Source organism: Syngnathus leptorhynchus, chromosome 9 (genome assembly GCF_054491065.1).
Source record: "Syngnathus leptorhynchus isolate UIUO chromosome 9, UIUO_Slep, whole genome shotgun sequence".
Lineage (NCBI taxonomy): Eukaryota > Metazoa > Chordata > Actinopteri > Syngnathiformes > Syngnathidae > Syngnathus > Syngnathus leptorhynchus.
The window spans coordinates 825,001-851,680 of NC_141203.1; the positions used below are offsets into that span (position 1 = coordinate 825,001).

Sequence of the window (26,680 nt, forward strand, 5' to 3'; positions counted from 1 at the left end):
CCCTTTAAAATACAATCTGAGACGACGGCTGATTATCATCTTGCTTTTTTTTAATTTCTTTCTGGTAATGTGCAACGAAATCCTGGCCCTGAGTGGCTGTGTGTTCAGACCTCTGCATCAATGTCTGGGCTAAAACTGATTCATCTTGGTCAGAGACTTTAAACTGCTTTAAAAAGCACTTCGTATTGTCTGGTTGCTCGTTTGACTGTGAGCCTGTGATTCCCTGCACAGATGCTCCAATTTTTTCAGGAAATCCTTTTAGTTTTTTTACTGAGCAACAAGTGGATACAGCTCTCACAGCATTAGATCACAGGAAACCACCAGGACCAGGCCTGATAGAACCATACTTCCTTAAATTGTATGTTGACTTTAGCTCACAACTTAAGATCCTTTTTGATATTTCAAGCCAAAACAGACAAATTTCCATTGTTCGGTAGTCCGCTTTTGTTACCCCTTTATTAAAAGGAGGAGATCCAACTGTTTTAAGTACCGTATTTTTCGGACTAAATGTCGCTCCGGAGTACAAGTCGCATCAGCCATAAAATGCACAATAATGGGGAAAAAAACATATATGTCGCACGGGGAGTTTAAGTTTTATTTGGGGGGAAATTTATTTGACAAAATCCAACACCAAGTACAGGCATGAACCAGCAAAAACAGGCTAAATGATACGGTATGCTAACGTGACTTAAACAAAAACAAGGAGCTGACAACGGGCCTGACATAACAAAAATAATACGTTTATCAAACCATCTGTGTCACTCCAAATTACTAAATCCATTGATCAAATTCTTCGTCTTTTCTGTAAACAATACTGCATGTGCATCGCGTCGCTGACGTCGGACTTGTCGTCTGTTGCAGTTCAAATTATTCCACAGGCCCATATAACGATATCCATCCATCCATTTTCTGAACCGCTTTGTCCCCATAGGGGTCGCGGGCGTGCTGGAGCCTATCCCAGCCGTCATCGGGCAGTAGGCGGGGGACACCCTGAACCGGTTGCCACCCAATCGCAGGGAACACAGAGACGAACAACCATCCGCACTCGCACTCATACCTAGGGGCAATTTAGAGTCTTCAATCGGCCTAGCAAGCATGTTTTTAGGATGTGGGAGGAAACTGGAGTGCCCGGAGAAAACCCATGCGGACACGGGGAGAACATGCAAACTCCACACAGGGAGGGTCGGAGGTGGAATCGAACCCGCACCCTCCTAACTGTGAGGCGGACGTGCTACCCAGTGCGCCACCAAGCCGCCTCCATATAACGATATATAAACTATATATCATATAACTATAATAAACAACAATTTTATCAAACCATCTGTGTCACTCCAAATCAATGAATCTATCGATCGAATTCTTCGTCCCTTATGTAAACAATGCCGCGTGTGCAGCGCGCCGCTGACGTCGGACTCGTTGTCAGTTACAGTTCAAATTATTCCACAATATAAATAAAAATTGTATCAAACAATCTGTCATTCCAAATCATTTAATCCATCGATCGAATTATTCATCCTTTATGTCAAAGTCATCTTATGTGAACAACGGCGCGTGTGCAGCGCACCGCTGACGCTGCACTCGTCGTCAGTTGCAGTTAAAATTATTCCACAGGCCCATATAATGATATATAAACTATATATCAAATAATAACAATTTTATCAAACCATCTGTGTCACTCCAAATCATTAAATCCATCGGAATCTTCGTCTTGTGTCACTTAAAAAAAAAAACTCACAGCTGTTGACTCCAAAACTACGTGCGCCGCTGGCGTCAGACTAGATATATCAAATAAATGTAATATAAACATCAATTTTAACGAACCATCCGTGTCACTCCAAATCATTAAATCCATCAGAATCTTCATCCGCTGTGTCACTTAAAAAAAAAAAAAAAAAAAAAAACAGCTGTTGATTCCGGAACTACGTGCGCCGCCGACATCAGCCTCGTCGTCAGCCTCGTCGTCAGCCTTGTTGTCAGTTGCGGCTCAAAATTATTCCACAGATATACATATATAACTACATTGTAGCATTACCAAAGTACCAGGCAAGATGTGGGTATGGTAACCAGCTTTTTATTTCACAAGACAAGAGCTCAACATATGAGCAAACACAGTGCTATAAGCAAGCGCCCTGGATCGCTCTTCCCGTCACCCCCCTGCTGCCTTCACGGCCTTGCTAGACAATCGGAAACTACTGAAGTCTAACAACATAGACGTTGCTACTATAAATAAACTATACAGTGGAGCCTCGGTTTTCGAATGTCCCGGTTCTCGAACAATTCGATGTTCAAACATAAAATTCGAGATTTTTTTGCTTCGGATGTCGGACGAAATTCGGTTGTCGAACCTCGCGAGATGAACCGAGAGGACCCGCATGCCAACTGACTCCGTTCGTTATTACATTCTCGTTACTCTGAGGATTGCATCAACTCTAATCATGCCTCCAAATGAAGCAAGTGGGAGCAGTAAAGCCATCCTAAAACACAAAGACGCTCCTAAAGCAATGCGACAGTGAGCGCCCGGCACGCTGCTGGCGGTTGCGTGATCGGACCAAATTAAGCTCCCTGCGCACTGAGGTCCACTTAAATTCTGGAAAGTACATCAGGACTTTAAAATCAGGGACCGCTCTGTCACAATAATGCAACCAGCGCGGTGCAATTTTTTTTTCCATTATTTGTAATGGGAAAACATGATTCGGAATTCGAACGATTCACTTCTCGAACAGCCTTCTGGAACGGATTGTGTTCGAAAACCGAGGCTCCACTGTACATCAAATAAGTATAAATAAGAAGTTAATCGAACCATCTGTGTCACTCCAAATCATAAAATCTCCTGACTCTGGAAGTCAGTGAATGGAACTCATACTAGTATGTAAGTAATATGTTAATGATCAAGTAAAAATGTGTGAATAATTACATATATGTTGCTCCTGAGTATAAGTCACCCCCCCCACCCAAACTATGAAAAAAAACACGATTATAGTCCGAAAAATACGGTAATTATAGACCAATATCAAATTAGTTTGTTTTGTCAAAAGTTCTTGAATTGCTTGCTCGTGATCAGCTAAAAAGGTTTCTAAACTCCAACAAACTTTGAGAGCAAAGTTACAATCAAGTTTTAGGAAAAAGCACAGTACTGTTACTGCAGCTACCAAAGTCATTAATGACATACCGTAATTTTCGGACTATAAATCGCTCCGGAGTATAAGTCGCACCAGCCATAAAATGCACAATAAAGTGAAAAAAAACCCATATATAAGTCGCACCGGAGTATAAATCGCCCTTTTAGGGAAAATGTATTTGTCAAAATCCAACACCAAAAACAGACATGAACCAGCAACAACAGGCTAAACGATACGGTATGCTAACGTGACATATACACAAACGAGGAGCGTGCTTTATGTAAACAATGCCGCATATGCGCCGCATATGCTGACGTCGGACCCGTTGTAAGTTGAATTTCTAATTATTCCACAGACCCAGATAACGATATATAAAGTATATTTCAAATAACTATCATATTACAACAACATTATCAAACCATCTGTGTCACTCCAAATCATTAAATCCATTGATCAAATTCCTCGTTCTTTACGTCAACAACCCTGCGCGTGCGCTGCAGAGATCTAGTATATAACTATATTGTAACGTTAACAAAGTACCAGGAAAGACGTGGATTTATATAACAATATTTTCAAACGATCTGTGTCACTCCAAATCATTAAATCCATCGATCAAATTCCTCGTTCTTTATGTCAACAACGCCGCGCGTGCGCTCCAGAGATCTAGTATATAACTATATTGTAGCGTTAACAAAATACCAGGAAAGACGTGGGTTTGGTAAACGACTCTTTATTTAACAAAACAATAGTTCAACGAGGCAACAATTACTAAACATCCAGCCACGGAGGTGGAAGAGAGCTCCGTCGTATAGGACCGGGCGTGCGTAAAAGCCATGTCCGAGCCCCATCCACCGTCCCCGGACAGCCACCCGGCCGAGCGCCGGCCCCCGACTTCCATCCACGGAGGTGAAAGAGAGCTCCCGTCGAGGAGGACCGGGCGTGCGTAAAAGCCATAATAGTTTTTCAAACCTTCTGTGTCACTCCAAATCATAAAATCCTTCAAACTCTTTGTCCTCCGTGTCACTTACAAACAAAGCCGCTAATGATGCCGGTAGTGCGTGGGGCCCTTCGTCATCTTCGTCATCCCATGATCGAATCCTTTGTCTTTTATGTAAACAACCGCCGCGCCACAAAGGACAATCTTGGGAAAAAGCTTAATATTGACTGATAAAGCGCAGAGTAAAAAGAAAACAAAAGGCAAAATACTTCTTGTTTGTCTGATTTGTTTTGATTTCAACTAAATAAATAACTAATAAATAAAAACAAAGTCCATAACTTCACAGTATAACAGTGCGTTTTGTTCAAAGGATGAATTATTCATGTCACTGTGATCATAAAAATATGAAAGGGGACCAAGGGGCGTTTCACTTATCACCAAAAATTGTGAAAGCCATTTTGCGGAAAGAAAAAAAGTGCACTTCATATTGAGCGCAACTTGCAGTTCAAATGACAGTAATCCCTTGCTACATCGCGGTTTGTTTGTCGCGGTTTCACTACATTGCGGATTTTTGAATTTTGAAAATTTGTGAAAAAAAGTCACATATAAGTCGCTCCTGAGTATAAGTCGCCCCCCCCCCACCCAAACTATGACAAAAAACGCGACTTATAGTCCGAAAATTAGGGTACTTGTTGCCCACAAAAAAGTAAGTTGATTTTTATTGATCTGTCAAAAGCTTTTGACAGTGAGGACTACGCTGTTTTAAAGCAGACTTGATTGATCCAATGACGCCGTTTCCTGGTTCACAAACTATTTGAGTGACCGGACTCAGTGTGTTAAATGTGATGATTTGATTTTGTAATTTTTAGCTGTCCACATCCAAGGGACTTAATATTAGGTCCCATTTTGTTTATTTTGTACATAAATGAACTTGACCAAAACATGTCTGATGCTTATTGCATAATTACGCTGATGACATAATTATTTACTGTTTTGGATTCACCCTGCTAAAGCTGTTGATTCTCTGCAGAAAACCTTTATTGTGGTCCAGAAAACTCTTCTGCAACTAAAGTTGGTCCTCAATGCTGACAAGACTAGACTGATGCTGTTTTCAAACACAAAGAAAGTTCTTAAAGTGCTGCCCACAGTGTTTACCATAAAGTGAAATGTCATAGAGGTGGTTCCTGTCTACAAATATCTTGGAGTTTTGCTTGATGACTTTCTCACCTTCAAGCCCCATATTGACAGTCTTGTTAAAAAACAAACTGAAACTGGACTTTTTCTTTCAAAATAAAGTGTTTCTCATTTGAGGCAAAAAAGCGACTTGTCACTGCAATGTTCTAATCTGTTTCAGATTATGGAGATTTCTTGTTCATGAACGCTTCAGATCAATCTTCATAAGATTGACACTGTTTATCATGCTTCTCTGAGGTTTATTAAAACCTGTAGCACCTTGACTCTTCATTGTGAAGTGTATTATCAAGTGGGATGGCCTTTGTTCACCAGGCGGTTAGTAGCGTAATTTTCGGACTATAAATTGCTCCAGAGCAAAAATCGCACCAGCCATAAAATGCACTTGAAGTGAAAAAAATATATATATTCGTCGCACTGGAGTTATAAGTCGCTCTTTTGGGGCAAATTTATTTGTCGAAATCCAACACCAAAAACAGACATGAACCAGCAACAACAGGCTAAACGATACGGTATGCTAATGTGACATATACACAAACGAGGAGCTGAGAACGGGCCTGACGTAACATTCAGAGTTATTCGAGTAAGTATTACATAAATAACACGTTTATCAAACCATCTGTGTCACTCCAATTCATTAAATCCATCGATCGTGCTTTATGTAAACAATGCCGCATATGTGCCGCATATGCTCACGTCGGACCCGTTGTAAATTGCATTTCTAATTATTCCACAGACCCATACAACGATATATAAAGTATATTTCAAATAACTATCATATTACAACATTATCAAACCATCTGTGTCACTCCAAATCGTTAAATCCATCGATCAAATTCCTCGTTCTTTATGTCAACAACGCCACGCGTGTGCTGCAGAGATCTAGTATATAACTATATTGTAGCACTAACAAAGTACCAGGAAAGACGTGGGTTTGGTAAACGGCTCTTTATTTAACAAAACAAGAGTTCAACGAGCCAACAACTACTGAACTTCCAGCCAGGGAGGTGGAAGAGAGCTCCATAAATAGGACCGGGCGTGCGTAAAAGCCATGTCCGAGCCCCACCCACCGTCCCCAGACAGCCACCCGGCCGAGCGCCGGCCCCCGACTTCCATCCACGGAGGTGAAAGAGAGCTCCCGTTGAGAAAGACCGGGCATGCGTAAAAGCCATAATAGTTTTTTAAACCTTCTGTGTCACTCCAAATCATTAAATCCTTCAAACTCTTCGTCCTCCGTGTCACTTACAAACAAAGCCGCTATTGATGCCTGTAGTAGGTGGGGCCCTTCGTCATCTCGTGATCGAATCCTTTGCCCTTTATGTAAACAACCGCCGCGCGGCACAGGTGACATCACTTGCAGTTCAAATGACAGTAATCCCTCGCTACATCGCGGTTCGTTTATCGCGGTTTCACTACATTGCAGATTTTTGAATTTTGAAAATTTGTGAAAAAAATCACATATAAGTCGCCCCCCCACCCAAACTATGACAAAAAACGTGACTTATAGTCCGAAAATTATGATACATAAGGCCTTGCTTGTTTTTTTTTTTACCCTTCTACATCTGGAATTTGATCACACGGAGAAGTGTTGATTATTCTTATTCTTTGAGCTCAAATGATACTCTATTGCTCTTTGTTCCATTTGCCTGAAATGAACTGCGACGAAGGGCTTTTGTTTTACTCTGCATCCTCAGCATGGAACATGTTGCAAAAAGACTGGAAATTGACTGAACTTGTTTCATTGACCAACTTTAAGTCCCAAATAAAAGCACTTGAGATGACTATAAAATTGAAACAGTTTTTTATGTTTATGTAAATTCTATTAAGCTGTGTAAATGTTAAATGTAATTTTTGCTGCCGCTTGGTCATGACTCCATTGTAAAACAGGTTTTTGATCTCAATGGGACTTTCCTAGTTAAATAAAGGTTAAATATAAAATGTGGTCTTTATCAAATATCCCAGCCCAAATCAGGAGACCTCTCGAAGCCAGACAACTACTGAGGCATCAGCCTGACCTGTATCACAACCGCATGATTCTAAACAGGGTCTGGCAGGCAATCGACCCTCACCTGAGAGAAAATCAGAACGGCTTTCGAGAGGGACACACTACTACAGCCCAGATTTTGGCGCTCAGGAGAATAATCTTGGTCCACCGACGCATGATGATGAAGATCCTGAAGGCATACGGTATTCCTCCCAACCTACTCCGTGTAAGAGTCCATGTATGCAGCTGAGGTAGGGCTCTCTCAGGCCAGGATTTAATTGTTTTGAATTTGAAAGGATACATCCTTTCAGATGAATTTATTTTTGAGTAAATGTAAATCTGGCATTTTAACAAGTGTGTTCATTCAACAAAGTTGAACCCTAACTCTAACCCAACCCTAAGATACCAATAAAGATAGTGTGTAGCAATTACACATTTTGTAAACAAGTGCATATGTGTCAGGAATAATTTGAAAAATAAGCATAGTTAAAACAGTCACATTAATCTCAATCACCAAACCTTTGCCCTCCTCCTCAGCAGATCCTCTTCCAAGAATCTCTTCTGTAGTCTCCTTTCTCCCAAGTAACTTGAAAAACTCTGTCAGTAAGTCTCCTGCAGGACAAGATGACAACAGGTCAAACTTTTTACAATAACATGGGACATTTTCTTCCACTAATGTACTGTAGGTGCACTCAAAGTCCCATGGTCGACCATGCTCAAGTAAGAAATTTGTACAATTGATGTGACAGGACCTTCCAACAGTTATGAATGATACCAGTCACCTTGCATTGGTCTTGGCGGTACCAGTATTAAACCATGAAATTTAGCCACCAAAATTACATGATACCATCATTTGCAGATACTAATGGTGCCTGGGCAAAATAAAACTAAAGAGTTTGTCGTCACGGAAGTAGTGTTCATCAGCCAGTTAAATCCGTCTCATGAAAATTAAATAAAATAATAAAAGAAAAAGAAATAGAAAACATACAATAAATATAATGTCTAATATAACATAACATATTCAATCACACGACAAATGAGAGGTGAGCCTGCACCACTGACTTCCGATTTGTCAATAAGGGTGTGTCACAGCGACGCCAGAGAGATGACCTACATTCTACTTTTTTTTTTCTGGTTCCCCTCACTTGCTTCCTCTGTTTTTATTTTACTTTTTAGAGTCTACTATATAATTTTGAAAGCTGCGAACTGTCAATCTTTGCCAGTTTCGACCACGTCACTGCTCAGAATTTGCAGGGCTCCATTGCTACCTTTCTACCATCGGTCACCGGACACGCAAGTATGGCTTCGAATAATCAAGTTTATACTGCTTTGTGCATCAGCTGTATCCTTCTAGAGAGGGTGTCCCAGCTAGAGGGACATGTCCGCCAGTTAAGGCAGAATAACTTGATAACCTTAGATGTCGTGGACACAAATGCCGGCTGCAGCCAGCACGCCAGCACGGTTGGCATTAGCCCTAAACGGCTTCCTAACAGCAATGAGCCTGTAACGACACATAGCTGTCCCAATCCACCTCGATCTACTGGCTCTTGCACCTTGGTCATAGGTGACTTCATTACCTGCAACATCGCACTTAAAAATTATGCCACAGTAAAGTGTATTCCTGAAGGCAGAGCATCCGACATTGAAGCTAAATTTAGGGAGATGTTAGCAACCAGTCTTGTTACTCAAAGATACACCTCGGCTCCAATGATACTAGGATGGGCGATCAGAGGTGACAAAGAAAAACATCGCGTCAGAATCTGGGCTACAATGCAGAGTCAGATCCTGGTTATAAAAAAGTAATTTTGAACTTTTTGATGTTGCAAAGGAACTGCTTAACCCTGCTCGTCACAGGTTCAAATCTCGCTCTCAAACTTTGCCATGCCTCATTATTATTAATTCTGTTTTTACTTGACAACATGTTGCAGCGGTTTCATCGGATGTCGTGGAGCTTCTGCCAACAGTAATTGTGCATAGGTGACTGCATCGACTGCAGTCTTTGCAAGGAAAAGAAAAAATGGCATGTCGTAAAGCACATCAGCACGGGTAGTTTTCTGTGGCACCCTCAAAAAACGTTTTGTGCCAATAAAATAAATTACAAATATAAATGCTGCCAGGCCATCATAACGGTATCATTCAACTAGTTAGTTGTAAGTCCATTTTTCATCACAAAAGTTTTGAAAACATTTAAAGAAGGTCCAAAACCTTGACAATACTGCTTTAAAGCCTCATATATTCATCTTTGTGAAAATGTATCCAACTCATCCACCAGTGCATTGATAAAAAGTTCCCCCTTTTAGTTTAAAACAGCGTATTTAGCAACCAGGATACCTTGCCATCCCGAACAACTGTAGGACTCAGGGTGCTTTTTTTTCCTTAAAGTACCATTTTTAAATCTATCAGTATTAACCTAGTTAAGCGAGCTGGGTAATTTGTGTTTCTGATCCAGTGTCCAAGTTTACAAACTCACATCATTTTTTTCTATAACGGTATGAGAGGTCAGTCAGAGCCTGATATTTAAAGTCAAAGTCCCAATGATCATCGTCACACACACATCTGGGTGTGGTAAAATTTGAACTCTACATTTAACCCATCCCCATGTGATTTTGATCCATCCCCTGGGGGGAGGGGAGCAGTGAGCAGCAATCAGCAGCAATCATTTAGTGATCTAACCCCCCAATTCCAACGCTTAATGCTGAGTGCCAAGCAGGGAGGCAATGGGTCCCATTTTTATAGTCTTTGGTATGACCCGGCAAGGGTTTGAACCCACAACCTTCCAGTCTGAGGGCGGACACTCTACCACTAGGCCACTGAGCTGGTATTTCTGGAGGAATCTTGCAGTCAAATGTGGGTTTGACTTGCTTTTTTTCTACAACCTTGCGAGTGGTTCTGTCTGATATTTTCTTGGTCTTCGAGTACTTGCTTTAACTTCCACTTTTCCTGAAGACTCATGCCAAACAGTGGATAGTAGCTTTTGGTAATGCTTTGCGACCTTCTTGAAGCCTACTCCTGCTTTTTGAGCATCAATGATTTTCTGTATCAGTGTTATAGAAAACTTGCTTAGAACAACGCATGGTGCTGATTCTTGGGTGAGGGTCAGTGGATATTGGCATTTGAAAATGCTTTGCTACCTTCTTGTGGACTTCTCATGCTTTGTGAGCATCAATTAAGTATTAACAACTTAATTTTAACATTAATTATTAACATTTAAGAATAAGTCCTCTATAATGTGATGCTTATGGAGATATTAAAGTTAAGTTAAAGTTAAAGTCCCAATGATTGTCACACACACAACTGGGTGTGGCAAAATTATTCCTCTGCATTGAACCCATCCCCATGTGAATTTTGATACATCCCCTGGGGGAGAGGGGTGCAGTGAGCAGCAGCGGAGCTGCGCTCGGGAATCATTTTTTGGTGACTTACCACCCAATTCCAACCCTTAATGCTGAGTGCCAAGCAGGGAGGCAATGGGTCTTTGGTATGACCCAGCCGGTGTTTGAACCCACAACCTTCAGGGCTCAGGGCAGACACTCTACCACTAGGCCACTGAGCCATATTTCCTTAGTTTCTTTATGCACATGAACCTCAGTATGGGATGAGATCCTGCTCCAAGTGTGGGAGTTTATGTACCTTGGGGTCTTGTTCATGGGTTTTTACAGTGAAAGGAACTGAATTAATTCAAGACTCATATCAGAACACCCTTAGTTGGCAATCCTAATTAATTAAAAAAAGAGACTCTCAGTCTGATTTATTATCAGAGTGAGACAAAAATAGAATAAAAATAGTTTTAGAAATATGGTACAGACCGAAGCGGCACGGTGTTGCACTGATTAGAATGTCGGGATCACAGTTCAGTGGGTGCGGGTTTGATTCAATTTCCGGTTCTCCCTTTGTGGAGTTTGCATGTTCTCCCCGTTGTCTGCGTGGGTTTTCCCCGGGAACTCTGGTTTCCTCCCACATCCCTAAAACATGCATAGTAGCCCGATTGAGCACTCCAAATTGCCCATAGGTGTGAGTGCAAGTGATTGTATGTCTCTGTGTGCCCTGCGATTGGCTGCCAACCGGTTCAGGGTGTCAGCCGCATACTTTCAGGGTGTCCACCGCATACTAGCCGATGACTGCTGGGATAGGCTGCAGCATGCCCGTGACACCCGTGGGGACAAGCGGTACAGAAACTGAATCAACTAGATCTTACTTTATGCAGTAAAGTTACCGTATTTTCACGTTTATTAGGCACGGGTTAACGTCTTAGATTTTCTTCAAAATGTGCGGCGCGCCATATCATGTGGTGGTCCCGATGTGTGTTGTTGTTGTAAGGCGGACGTATTAAAGAGCGCCATGAGAATGTTATAGGGAGGATTGTGGGCGTGGATTTGCAGTACGCACCGCCCTGTGTGTGTGTTGTTGTTGTAAGGTGGACGTAGTAGAGAACGCCATGAGAAAGTTGAAGGGGGAAGTGTGGGCAGTGGAAGTGTGGGCGTGGGTTCTATATAAAAGAATGGGTACATGCGTCATGCAAAACATCGTTGTTATGACAACAGTGAAAACGGCAAAGAGACGCGTATCAAGCACAGTTCAAACTGCAGGCCATCAGCTACGCGGAAGAGCATGGAATTTGAGCAGCTGCGAGATAATTTGAAATCAACGAATCGATGGTTCGCAAGTGGAGGAAGCTGGAAAATGAGCTCCGACAGGTCAAAAAGACGCAGCTGAGTTTCCGCGGATGTAAGGCGAGGTGCCCCGAGTTAGAGGAAGGTCTCAAACAGTGGATCATCGAGCAAAGAAGTCAAAAGTAAGACTGTTAAGACGCACAGAGATCGAAATTATGTTTCCCACCGTCCCACGGTGACTAGACACATTACACAACACATAGCAAATAGCACAAAGAGTAAAAACGAATAAACAAGAGCGATGAATAAGTAATAAGCAAATAACCCAAATAAATAAACAATAAACAAACAAACAAACAAATAAATAAATAAATGGAGCAGAATGGAGCAAACGTGCATACAGCAGACAGCCAGAACATAGCGCAAAAGAACAGGACGTTATGCAGCCGGGGGTGGAGGGGGGAGAGAATTCAGGATCCTGACAGCTTGGAGTATGAAGCTGTTGGCGAGTCTGGTGGTGCGGGAGCGCAGGCATCTGTACCTCTTCCCAGAGGGCAGAAGATCAAACAAAGAGTGAGCGGGGTGACTCACATCACACACACAATCGCGGTCACCTTGCGGGTGAGACGGGAGGTGTAAATGTCCTTCATGGAGGGGAGCGGAGCCCCAATGATCTTACTAGCATTGTTCACTATGCGCTGCAGAGCCTTCATGTTGTATTCAGTGCAGCCACCACCCCACACAGCGATACAACTGGAGAGGACGCTCTCAATGGTGCCACAGTAGAATGTGGTCATGATGGCAGGAGGAGCACTTGCTCGCCTGAGTTTCCGCAGAAAGTACAGGCAGCGCTGAGCTTTCTTCGCCAGTGACGCAGCGTTGGTGGTCCAGGAGAGGTCCTCACTGATGTGCACCCCCAGGAATCTGGTGCTGCTCACTCTATCCACCGCAGCACCATCGATGGTCAGCGGCAGGTGTTGGGCATGACCCTTCCGAAAGTCTACAACAATCTCCTTGGTCTTGCTGACGTTCAGCAGGTGGTTGTTGTCCCTGCACCACGTGGCCAGAAGGTCGACCTCCGACCTGTATTGGGTCTCGTCGCCCCCGGTGATGAGACCCACCACAGTAGTGTCGTCGGCATATTTCAGCACGCGGTTGCTGCTGTAGGTCGCGGTGCAGTCATGCGTCAGCAGGGTGAAGAGCAGCGGACTGAGCACGCAGCCTTGAGAGGCCCCCGGGCTCAGCGTGATGCTGCCGGTGACATTGTCGCCAACACGTACTACCTGAGGCCTCTGACAGAGGAAGTCCAGTAGCCAGTTGCAAAGGCAGGTACTGAGGCCCAGCTTGTCGAGTTTGCAGATGAGACGCTGTGGAACAATGGTGTTGAATGCAGAACTGAAGTCCACAAACAGCAATCTCATATACGAGTCTCTGTTCTCCAGGTGGTTGAGGGCAGAGTGGAGGGCAGAGCAGATGGCATCCTCAGAGGACCGATTGGCTCGGAACAAGTGGGAGAAGCGTTTTGACGGTCATCATTCGACTAAAAGCAGCAACGCTAGCAGAACAAATGAAAATTGAACATTTTCAAGGAGGTCCGTCTTGGTGCGCTCGTTTCATGAAACTGTGCCATTTTTCCATCCTGACCAGGACTACGTTGGCGCAGCAACTTCCAGGGGATTATAACAAAAAGCTGGCCATCTTCCGCTCCTACTGCAGCAAACGCATCGCCGATAAACACATCCAGCCCAGCCACATCACCAACATGGACAACGTGCCGCTCATTTTCGACATCCCGGTGAATCACACTGTGGAGAAGAAAGGGACCAAGACCATCGCAATATGCACAAAGGGATACGAAAAGTCTTCTTTTACTGTTGTGCTTGGCTGCCATGCTAATGGACAGAAACTGCCGCCTAAGGTGATTTTTAAGAGAAAGACTAAAGAGAAGTTTCCAGCAGGAGTCATCATTAAGGCAAATGAAAAGGGCTGAATGGATGAGGAAATGATAACTGAGTGGCTGAGGGAGGTGTATGTGAGGAGACTGGGTGTTTTTTCCACCAATCACCATCGCTGTTGATTTGTGACTCTATGCATGCCCATCTCACAGCCGATGTGAAAAAACTGGTGAAGCAAATGAACGCCGAGCTTGTTGTCATTCCGGGAGGCACGGCAAAGCAACACCAACCCTGGACATTCGTGTGAACTGGACGTTCAAAGTAAATCGAGCGACGTGGGAGCGATGGATGGAGAGCAGAGTTTCACTCAGAGTGGAAGGCAGCGCCGGGCGAGTTACGGCACAATTTGCGAATGGATTGTGGATGCTTGGGCTAACATGTCTGCTGGCACTGTTGTGCAAGCTTTCGTAAAAGCTCATCATAGCCGAGGAGCCACACGCCACGGAAAGTGACAGTGAAGAAAGTGAGCCTGGCATGTCAGTTGGAGATTTCAATGTGGAAACAGAGGATGACGACTTCGATGGGTTCAATTGGTGACCATTACCGGTAATAAAAATGTGAATACCAAACTCAGTTTTGCTCCCGTTTCATTTTTAAATACGCACCCTTATATGCTCGTGTGTGTGTGTGTTGTTGATACATGAAAATGTAAATGAGAACATTTTTGGGGTAACTGTGGGCGTGGATTTGTAGTGTGTGCGCGTGTGGATTGTTTATATAAAACTCGCGCCCTATGAACCGTTGCGCACTATATGTGTGTTAAACACAGTCATGGCACACAACTGAGACTGCGCCTTTTATGACAGTGCGTCTTTTAAAAGTGGAAATACGGTATACACAGTAACCCCCCGGATAAGCGGTAAAGGAAGGAAGGAAGGAAGGAAGGAAGGAAGGAAGGAAGGAAGGAAGGAAGGACTGTGAGGAAGTGGACAGTGGAGTCAAGGCAGGACCTCCAAGCCTGCTTTGACTGCACAGATTGGGGAGTTTTCGAAGCTGCAACTTCAGACCTTCAGCACGTACAACAAAGACAAACCTTGGTTTACACCATACCTCAGGAGGCTGCGCAAAGCCAAGGAGGAGGCCTACAGGAGCGGCGACCGGGACCTGTTCAAGCAGACCAGAAACACACTGAACCGAGAGGGCAGGAGAGCCAGGAGGTGTTACGGGGATTGCCTGGAGAGACACCTCTCTGCCAATCCTGATCCCTCAACAGTGTGGAAAGGTCTGCAGAGCATCACGGGCTTCAAGAAATGAACCCCCTGTCCTGTGGAGAGCCCAAGGCTTGCTAACCAGCTGAACAGGTTCTACTGCAGGTTTGATCGGTCCTCCCACACAACAGGACCTCCTGCAGCACAATCAACATACTCCCCTCACAACCGCTCTGTCCACACCTCCATCACCGCTGTCACCTAATCTCTCTCTTGGAGAGGCCGTGCCCGCACTCCAGATCCGTGAGGAGGAAGTGCGCCAGGTATTCCGGAGACAAAAGATCAGGAAGGCACCGGGCCCAGACGGCGTGTCACCCTCCTGCTTGAAAGTCTGTGCTGAGCAGCTGGCACCCACCTTTGCACGGATCTTCAACCGCTCCCTGGAGCTGTGTGAGGTGCCCTCGTGCTTCAAAAGCTCTACCATCGTTCCAGTGGCCAAGAAGCCCACCATCACAGGATTGAATGACTACAGACCTGTCGCTCTGACATCTGTGGTCATGAAATCTTTCGAGAGGTTGGTGCTGAACCACCTGAAGCATGTCACGGGCAAACAGGTCGGTGGATGATGCAGTCAACATGGGACTGCACTACATCCTGCACCACTTGGACACCCCAGGAACGTACGCCAGGATCCTGTTTGTGGATTTCAGCTCGGGGTTCAACACCATCGCTCCTGACATCCTCCAACAGAAGCTCATCCAGCTCGCGGTGCCTGCCTCCATCTGTCAGTGGATCACCAGCTTCCTGACCAACAGGAGACAGCGTGTGAGGCTGGGGAGCATCACATCTGGTACCAGGACCACCAGTACTGGCGCCCCTCAGGGGTGCATCCTCTCCCCACTGCTCTTTTCTCTCTACACCAACAATTTCTCCTTAGGTGACTCTCCTGTGAAACTCCTGAAGTATGCAGACGACACCACTCTCATCGGACTGATCCGGGACGGTGATGAGACTGGGTACAGACAGGAGGTGGAGCGGCTGGTCCACTGGTGCAGCCAAAATCACCTGGAGCTGAACCCGCTCAAGACCGTGGAGATGACAGTGGATTTCAGGCGAGATCCTTCACCACTTTCACCCCTCACTATCCGCAGTAATACCATACTCTCCTCAGACACCTTCAAGTTCCTGGGTACCACAATCTCACGGGACCTGAAATGGACCGGCCACGTAGACTCTGTCCGGAAGAAGGGCCAGCAGAGGCTGTACTTCCTGAGACTGCTCAAGAAGTTCAACCTGCCGCGGGAGCTGCTGAAGACCTTCTACACTGCCATCATCCAGTCTGTCATCTGCACCTCCATCACTGTCTGGTTTGGATCGGCCTCCAAACAAGACAAGCACAGACTGCAACGGACAATCAGGACTGCAGAAAAGATCACTGGAATCAACCTCCCATCTATCCACGATTTGTACCTGTCCAGGACCAGAAAACGTGCAAGCAACATCTCTACAGACCCTTCTCACCCAAGTCAGTCTGTTTGAACTACTCCCCTCCGGACGACGTTATAGAGCTCTGTACACCAAAACCAGCAGACACAGAAACAGCTTCTTCCCCCAGGCTGTTGCTCTGATAAACTCACACCACTCTTAGAGTCTCAGACTCATTGCTGTGCAATAACATCCTGCTCTCCACACCTTTTTGGATTGTCTACACTGTTTGCACTATGTCTCTTCTCTGCATCCATTGCAGCCTTGTCATCCTGGAAGTGGGACCCTCCCATCTGTGGTCTCTTCTCAAGGTTTCTCACTTCCCCTAGTCGGAAATTTGAGTTTTTCCTTGCCCTCTTGGAAGTTTAAGATCAGGGGATGGCTGAGAATATTATCATTTGTCATTTTCATATGTCCTTAGTGTTGTTAGTCACCTAAATGTTGAACAGAGACTGTGATGTAACAAAGTCAAATTCGTTGTTTGGCATGCTCAAACATGGCGAATAAATTCTTCTTGAATCTTGAATTTTAAATGTTATAGAAAATACATCTGTTGAAGTAGTTGCATATAAGTTATTATTAGGGAGGGAGGGAGGGAGGGAGGAAGGAAGGAAGGAAGGAAGGAAGGAAGGAAGGAAGGAAGGAAGGAAGGAAGGAAGGAAGGAAGGAAGGAAGGAAGGAAGGGTTTGGGATGGATGGATGGATGGATGGATGGATGGATGGATGGATGGATGGATGGATGGACTGCAGACCATAAACAGAAAAAAAAGCAAATGTCCTACCCAGTAAACACTGAGGGTGTTCAACTGTCTTGATCCGGAGTGACCAGTGAGGCGCATGGAGAGGGTCAAGGTCACTGAAAAATAAAAAATATATTACAGCAACTTTATCAAAATGAGTTTCCCTTTTATTGAATATTGGAATTCCATTCCATCCATCTCATTCATCCCATCCATCTCATTCATCCCATCCATCCATCCATCCCTCCATCCCATCCATCCATCCATCCATCCATCCATCCATCCATCCATCCATCCATCCATCCATCCATCCCACCCGTCCAGTCCATACTTATCCATAATAGCACTTATTTTTTTACATGGACTTTAGAAACCTGAATACTAACAATATTTGGGTTTTAAAGGAGTCACTGACCACACGTAAACATAGTGAATTATACCTCGTAAAGACTTGCTCTCAATTACAGAAATGGAAAGCATCACGTAAAGCTGTGTTTGCCAACCAGGGGCACATTGCAGGGCGTTGGTGGAAAAAAATATTTCAAAGTTCATTTCATTAGTCCGCCAATAAAATGGTGTGCATTGTTTCCATGTGGACACAATAACCAGTAGTGCAGCCACACGTAAATCACCCAAAAACATGTCTCAATTTGGATATTTTCACTTAGAAGTGTACACACAAGGGGTATAGACTTGTGATGCACGATATGAAAAATTTCAATCGATACCAATAACCGGTCATTTCCTTCTTTGTATGGCTGATATCGATAACCAGTTTTTATTCTTTGTATCCTACAAATGTATCTGCTGTTGCATCTTGAAACAATAAAACATTTCAATCATTTTAAGCTTGTCAATGGGTTGGAGGATGATATAAAAAAGTGGTCAGCAACAATGTACAAATCTATGTTTTTGTTTTGCAACTTTATAAACTTTTGTCGCTTCAGACGGTGAGATGTCTTTTTTTTCATAGAATAATAAAATTATAGTATGGTTACAGACATATATGAAGATATTTTCAATAATAAGCTGAAGTAGTTACAGGCCTATATTTGCAAATACCAAAATAAAAACATATAAACTTAAAATATCACCACAGCACTTAAGGAATCACAATAAGGCATATATATATATATATATATATATATTGTGTAAAAAAACAGAATTATAGTCCATCCATCCATTTTCCGCTTTGTCCCCACGGGGGTCGTGGGCGTGCTGGAGCCTATCCCAGCCGTCATCGGGCAGTAGGCGGGGGACACCAGCCAGCCAATTGCAGGGCACACAGAGACGAACCACCATCCACACTCGCACTCACACCTAGGGGCAATGTGGAGTGCTCAATCGGCCTACCAAGCATGTTTTTGGGATGTGGGAGGAAACCAGAGTGCCCGGAGGAAACCCACGCGGGCTCGGGGAGAACATGCAAACTCCACACAGGGAGGGTCAGAGGTGGAATCGAACCAGCACCCTCCTAACTGAGAGGCAGACGTGCTAACCAGTCCACCACTGAGCCACCCTGAATTATAATGAGAAAAAACTAAGAGTCATGTTAAGATTGAAGGACTTGCTTACCTGTAGACATCATTGTCCAAAACTGTGCCCTCTGTCAAGTCAGGCCAAGTGGTTGAAAGATGAAGCTCACTTTGAAAGGAAAATACATTTTTATGGTAAAAAAAATCATGTAAAGGTTATCATCGATTAAGTTTTCATATGGGCAGTGAACCTTTTTGTTACAAAAAAATATAACACCCTTAAAATGTTAGGTTTTCAAAACATAAAAAAAAACAGTACTCCCTAAAAACTTTCACATTACAGGACACAGTCTTTTAAGGGGAGGATCATCAGCATTCAAAATTTTTGCACGTTAAAATTTTTGCCAAGTGGTCTTGTCTTGTATTCTATAGTGTTGTTGTTTTAAGACGTCATTGTAGTTACGGTAATTTTCGGATTATAAGTCGCATTTTTTTTCTTAGTTTGGGTGGGGGGGCAATTTATACTGAGAGACTTATATATGATTTTTTTTTTTACACATTTTCAAAAGATGGGGGGGGGGGGGGACCGCGATAAACAAACGGTGATGTAGCAGGGGATTGCTGTAATTTGAATTTCAAGTGACCTCAGCGGCGCGGTGGTTGTTTACATAAAGGACAAAGATTCGATCACAGGATGACGAAGATGACGAAGGGCCCCAAGTACTACCGGCATCATTAACGGCTTTGTTTGTAAGTAACACGGAGGACGAAGAGTTTGAAGGATTTAATGATTTGTAGTGACACATAAGGTTTGAAAAACTATTATGGCTTTTACGCACGTCTGGTCCTACTCGACGGAGCTCTCTTTCACCTCTGTGGATGGAAGTCGGGGGCCGGCGCTCGGCCGGGTGGCTGTCTGGGGACGGTGGACGGGGCTCGGACATGGCTTTTACGCACACCCAGTCCTACTCTATGGAGCTCTCTTTCACCTCCGTTGATGGAAGTCGGGGGCCGGCGCTCGGCCAGATGGTGGATGGGCTTGGACATGGCTTTTACCCACGCCCGCTCCTATTCTATGGAGCTCTCTTCCACCTCCGTAGCTGGATATGCCACCTCCGGGATGGAAGTCTACGCCGCCGCACGCCTGAAAGTCGACTTTGGTGACGCTCCAATATAGTTATATATTAGATCTGTGGAATAACAACGAGGCTGACGTCAGGGCGCACATGGAGCGTTGTTGACAAAGGACGAGGAATTTGATCGATGGATTTAATGATTTGGAGTGACACAGATGGTTTGATAATATTGTTGTAATATGATAGTTATTTGAAATATACTTTATATATCGTTATATGGGTCTGGAATAATTAGAAATGCAATTTACGAGTCCGACGTCAGCGGCGCGGCGCATATGCGGCATTGTTTACATAAAGGACGATCGATGGATTTAATTAATTGGAGTGACACAGATGGTTTTATAAACATGTTATTTATGTAATAGTTATTACAATAACTGAATGTTATGTCAGGCCCGTTCTAAGCTCTTCGTTTGTGTTTCTGTCACGTTAGCATACCTATCGTTTAGCCTGTTGTTGCTCGTTCATGTCTGTTCTTAGTGTTGTATTTTGTCGAATAAATTTCCCCCAAAATGCAACCTATACTCCGGAGCGACTTATATATGTTTTTTTTCACGTTATTGTGCATTTTATGGCTAATGCGACCTACATTCCGGAGCAACTTTTAGTCCGAAAAATACGGTAAATACTTTTTTGCCCCACTGTACGTAGAGATGTCCATGTAAATTTTAATGCCAATTGACAGCTGTTTTTGGACATTTTAATCGATAGTCTGTACAATGATGGGTAAATTATGACCTCTTCCTTCCGTGATGTCGTCAACCAAGGGGAGGGGCATGGAAGGGAGTGGTGTGTGGCTCTTATTTGTCATTAAAAGTTGGCGTTTTTAAAGGTATTCATTGTTTCATTATTTCTGCAAAACGAATGGCTTAAATAGAAAATGGAAAAAAATAGAAAAAAATAAGCATTTCTTGGTTTTGCTGTTTCCAATCCACTTGTGCCTTTATGGCAAGTGAGGATAGACTTGCATATTTTGCAAGTAACCATGCTATTATCTGTCTGATTTTGATCTAATACACTCAACACATTTGTACCATATTACGGCCGTGTGCAATAGTGCAGCAGTGATAAATTTGACGGTTATCATACAGGGTTGCCGGCGCATGATTGGAACCACTTTGGTGACCAAGTGCTGCTGCCCTCATTTCTCAGTGCCAGTCAAGCTGAACTAGCGAAGCTAATCAATATTCTCACCCACTAAGAGCTACAAGCATATCAGACCTGACTCTGACTTGTGCAGAGACTGTAATTAGACTATCGTATGGAATCCTGAGCAAAGTGGCATTCAAAGAACACATTAGTGATTTCCGTATTTTCCAGACTATAAGTCAAAAGTCAAAGTCTGCTTTATTGTCAATTTCTTTACATGTTAAGACACACAGAGATCGAAATTACGTTTCCCACCGTCCCACGGTGACTAGACACATTACACAACACATACAAGCAAATAATACAAAGAGTAAAACCGAATAGACAAGAGCGATGAATAAGTAATAAGCAAATAACCCAATAAATAAACAATAAATAAAAAAATAGACAAATAAGAGGAGCAAAATGAAGCAAGCGTGCATACAGCAGACAGCCAGAATATAGCGCAAAAGAACCGGACGTTACGCACCCGAGGGTGGAGGGGGGAGAGAATTCAGGATCCTGACAGCTTGGTGTATGAAGCTGTTGGTGAGTCTGGTGGTGCGGGAGCGCAGGCATCTGTACCTCATCCCAGAGGGCAGAAGATCAAACAAAGAGTGAGCGGGGTGACTCACATCACACACAATCGCGGTCAACTTGCGGGAGAGACGGGAGGCGTAAATGTCCTTCAGGGAGTGGAGTGAAGCCCCAATGATCTTACTAGCCGTGTTCACTATGCGCTGCAGGGCCTTCATGTTGTATTTAGTGCAGCCACCACCCCACACAGTGATACAACTGGAGAGGACGCTCTCAATGGTGCCACGGTAGAATGTGGTCATGATGGCAGGAGCACTTGCTCGCCTGAGTTTCCGCAGAAAGTAAAGGCGGCGCTGAGCTTTCTATGCCAGTGACGCAGTGTTGGTGGTCCAGGAGAGATTGCTGCTGTAGGTCGCAGTGCAGTCATGCGTCAGCAGGGTGAAGAGCAGCGGACTGAGCACGCAGCCTTGAGGGGCCCCCGTGCTCAGCGTGATGCTGCCGGAGACATTGTCGCCAACACGCACCACCTGAGGCCTCTGACAGAGGAAGTCCAGTAGCCAGTTGCAAAGGTAGGTACTGAGGCCCAGCTTGTCGAGTTTGCAGATGAGACGCTGTGGAACAATGGTGTTGAATGCAGAACTGAAGTCCACAAACAGCAATCTTACATACGAGTCTTTGTTCTCCAGGTGGGTGAGGGCAGAGTGGAGGGCAGAGCAGATGGCATCCTCAGAGGACCGATTGGCTTGGTACGCAAACTGGAAGGGGTTTATGGTGGGGGGGAAGAACAGATCTGACGTGCGCCATGACAAGTCGCTCAAAGCACTTCATGATGATGGGTGTCAGTGCCACAGGGCGGTAGTCATTGAAGCAGGAAGGAGCAGAATTTTTCGGCACAGGTATGATGGTGGCAGCCTTGAAACATGACGGGACGATGGCCTGCTGCAGGGAAATGTTAAAGATGTCCGTGAAGACATCCACCAGCTCCTCAGCGCAGTCTTTCAGCGCTCGACCCGGGATTTTGCCCCGGCCCGCCGCCTTTCGGGTGTTGATAGCGGCAAGCGTCCTCACGCTAACGGCAGAGAGGCACAGGGGCTGCTCGTTCGGAGGGGGAGGGGTCTTCAGCGGGCAAGTGCTGTTCTGAGCGTCGAAGTTAGCCCGAGTGACGATGGATTTTGTGAGGGTCACATCATCACTGCACTTCGGGATGTAAGAGATCACAGAGTCAGTATACTCCTCAATGTCCGTCTGATTGTTGCAAGTGGCTGCCTGCTTAAACTTTTCCCAGTCTGTAGTGCCAAAACAGTCTCGAAGAGCATCAGAGGCCCCCTCAGGCCACACTTACCCGCTTGCGAACCGGCCTGGAAGCTCCTACTCTTTGTCTGTACGTGGGCATAAGCATAACAGTGATGTGGTCAGAAAGTCCAATGTTGGGGAGGGGGGTGGCCTTGAAAGCTCCTTTATGTGCAGTGTAGACCAGGTCCAGGACGCTGTCACCACGTGTTGGAAAATTAACACACTGATCACTGACAGCCTGGTAAGTCGCAGTTGTTGTCATAATTTGGCCGAGGATACTACTTATAATCAGAAGCGACTTATATGTGAAATTTACACATTATTACTTGATCATTACCACATTACTTACAGTATTTTCACGACTAAAGGGTGCGCCGTACTAAAAGGCGCAGTCTCAGTTAGTATGTGTGCCATTACTGTATTTAACACAGACATAGGGCGCACCGCATCATAGGGCACATGCATGCCATGATTTATGGTAAACAAAAAAATGTCACGGGAGCAAGAAAGTGAGTTTGGTTGTACTTTATTCTACTGTTTAACCATGTAATCGACTGTACTCACATTATTGTTGATCGATATTCATACACAAATCCGTCCAAGTCCTCATCTTCTGTATCTAAATTAAACAGTTGGGCAAGCTCGCCATCTGACATGCCAATTTCTCTCGTCATTGGCTCGTCGTCATGTTGCTCTTCGGCAATGATCACAGCTTTCCAGGAAGCTTGAATTGTGCCTCGTTAGGGTCCTCAGATTGGTTCATCGGGTCTACATATTACGCCTGTTTATTACGTCTCTGTGCGGCGGAAGCAAACGGTAGTATTTATTTACCAATGGCGGCGGAGGTACGTACTCCTCTATGTGTTACACCCAGTCGTCTGTTTGGTTTACCGCCCCGATCAACGTAAAACGTAATGTCCTCTGGTTGGTTCATTGAGTGCCTGTATATTACGTCTCTGTGGTGGAAGCCACACAAAACAATGGCGGCGAAGGTACGTACTCCTTTATGTGACACGTCTAGTCCTGTAATTGTTTTTTTTTTCTTCCCCGATCTACGTGGCAGAAGCCACACAAAATAATGGCGGTAAAGGTGTCACGTCTAGTCCTCTGATTGTTTTTTTTGTCCCAATCTACGTCTACGCCTGTATATTCCAGAAGTCACACAAAAGAACTTTGCAGATTTTTTTAATTTGGTCCACACAAAAGACTGCACCGCAGTCCCCCAATGATCATCATCACACACACATCTGGGTGTGGCGAAATTTGTCCTCTGCATTTAACCCATCCCCATGTGATTTTGATCCATCCCCTGGGGGATGCCGCGCTCGGGAACCATTTGGTGATCTAACCCCCCAATTCCAACCCTTAATGCTGAGTGCCAAGCAGGGAGGCAATGGGTCCCATTATTATAGTCTTTGGTAAGACCCGGCGGGGTTTGAACCCACAACCTTCCAGTCTCAGGGCGGACACTCTACCACTTTCTGCTAGTGCAGAAAGAGTCGGGACAGCGACAGTGAGCGCTAACAGCGCAAGGTGTGCCTCTGAGAAATGTGCTTCACTGAGGACAAGTGTGGGGTGTGCAGCTAGCTGCTGCGCACATAGGAAAAAAGCACTGCCGTCCAAGGGTCAGGATAGTGGCAATGAACCCTGATAGCGTGTGGCGTGCGTCTGAGCAATGTGCTTCACTAAGGACAAGCGCTGGGTGCGCGGCTGACTGCGCACGTAGGAAAAAAAGCACTGCCGTCCAGGAGTCGGGACAGCAGCCATGAGCGCTGATAGCGTGGGAGGTGCCTCTGAGCAATGTGCGTCACTGTGGATGGGACTGAGTTCAAGCACAGGCAGCGACAACCGGTGCAGCAGGAGTCTAGACGCATGACAATATCACTTCTTTGTTCTTTTATTTACTGTAAAGGTACAATACATGCACAGAAAGGTATTTGGATGGCTTATGTAGCGTAAAGGTATTGAGGAAGGTTTAAAAAGTGTGTACTGGACCACAATGCAACAGGAGATTCATGCCCAACCATGACTCACTTTGGATTCGCTATGCATCTTCTTCATATTGACGAGATGGTTCTTTGAAGGTGTAGATGGTATATTGGGGGGCAAGTGTCAGTTAGCCATCTGACATCTTATAACATGGTCTGCAGTCTGTTCTTCTGAGCCACATGCATGCTGCAGTAGGCGTACCCATTTGTGCATGGTTGAGCGGAATAGACCAACACTAGTTCAAGGTGGTTAAGCCTTACCCAAGCTGGTATGGGGAAACATATTTCTGGTGGTATTGTGCTGGCCTCTGCGATGAATCCGCGAAGAGCTTTCTTTCCATTCCATGTTCCATTTGCTGTCAGCCCAAGTTGTTACATTGCTGCCTGACTGGTCAGCTTCATTCAGCAGCTCCAATTCAGCAGGGACAAATGGTTTTCTTGACTTGAGTTGCCGGTGTACTCTAGGTGTTGGAGAGAGAGGACGATTATGCAGAAGGTGATCGGGCTCCTGTGCCCGGTGAGCCAGAGACAGTGTGGCTCTCTTACGGCAGAGCTCAGATGGTTGGATGCTTGCAAATGTGTACAGTTCGTCTGTTGGTGTGGGCCGAAGGCAACCTGTCTAAGCGCGAGTGTCGTTAATTGGCTTGTCTATTAGACGGGTGTGAGCACTACAAAACCAAGCAGGTATGCAATACTCGCCGGCAGAATAGACCGAGGCTAGAGTGTGTACAGAGTGTCTTGCCGTCAGCTCCTCAGCTTGAACTAACTAATCACAGGAGGCCGACGTGTGTTGTGAGCTTTCTACGCAATGACTCTAGGTGACAGCGGTACGTGAGAGCTCTGTAAAGTTTAATGCCACGCTTTATAGGCTTGGCAAACGTGTACGTAAAGATCACGTTTTGCCTCCTTTTTGTAAAGATGGAAGGCGGCAGTGACTGTTTTGGTGGTACTGAGTTTCAGCTTCCACTTCTGCTTGCAGGTAAGGCCGCGATGCCAAACAGTATCGTAGGCTTCTGTAAGATCTACAAACACAGCACCTGATTTTTCTTTTGCCGAGAAACAGTCCTCAACTTGCTCACTGGGAAGCATCAGATCGATGATAGGTTCAACGCAGGTGAAGATTAGTCTCTCTAGGATCTTAAAGGGGATACACAAAAGAGTGATAGGTCTGTAGCTCTTAGGAACCTCTAATGGCTTCGACGGCTTTGGGATAGCAATCACAGACACTTTCCTCCAGCTTTTGGGAAGCTTGAGTGTATAGAGGCAGGAAGATAGGAACATGTTTAACAAAGACTTCAGAGCAACTCCGGCATGTGTAATCCAGCTCTGGGCAGATGGCTTTTCCAGGTTTTGGTTGATGAACAGCATTGGCAAACTCCTCTGATGTGAACTCCCCAGAGATTGTTTGACCAGGGAGCGTCGGTATTTTCCAGAGTTCAGCCACTTCTTTGTTAACCAGGTAGGCTGCGTCACAATCTTTTGTTTTGTATACCCCATTCTTTACCAGTTGGGAAGCAATGGTGTTGGCAGAAATGGGGCAAATACGTTGCGATTTCCTGGATTTGCCCGTGAGGTTGTTGAAGGTGTGCCATGCTAGTCGGCTAGAGTGCGTAAAGTCGATGGAATTGACACCCTCTGACCAGCATTCTTTCCGCTTTTAATCCAGTCGAGCATGTAGAGCAAATATCATCTTTGGATAGGGTTAGTAAAATTATTAATTAAAATTTGCACTTTGTTTATTTGTGTTATGTTTGTCTGATATTCTTTGTGATCATCTTACTTTAAGTAATGAGAAAATGCAAAAATGATTTGAGAAGAGGGCAAATACATGCTCACTGCACTCTAGTTTCTGTAACATTCATTCATTCATTCATTTTCTGAACCGCTTTGTCCCCACGGGGGTCGCGGGCGTGCTGGAGCCTATCCCAGCCGTCATCGGGCAGTAGGCGGGGGA

General features: G+C 44.8%; 1 protein-coding gene across 3 annotated transcripts in view; it reads right to left on the minus strand.

The window, feature by feature from the left end:
- Positions 1–26,680, minus strand: part of rab3gap1 (RAB3 GTPase activating protein subunit 1) — a 151,092-nt gene that overhangs the window by 83,546 nt on the left and 40,866 nt on the right. For all 3 annotated transcript variants that reach the window (XM_085919988.1, XM_085919989.1, XM_085919987.1), the window contains 3 exons: positions 18,745–18,813; positions 17,212–17,285; positions 7,751–7,843 (listed from right to left, as the gene is read on the minus strand). In XM_085919988.1, coding sequence (XP_085776114.1) covers positions 7,751–7,843; positions 17,212–17,285; positions 18,745–18,813 — 236 coding nt within the window. The remainder of the gene's footprint in view (positions 1–7,750; positions 7,844–17,211; positions 17,286–18,744; positions 18,814–26,680) is intronic.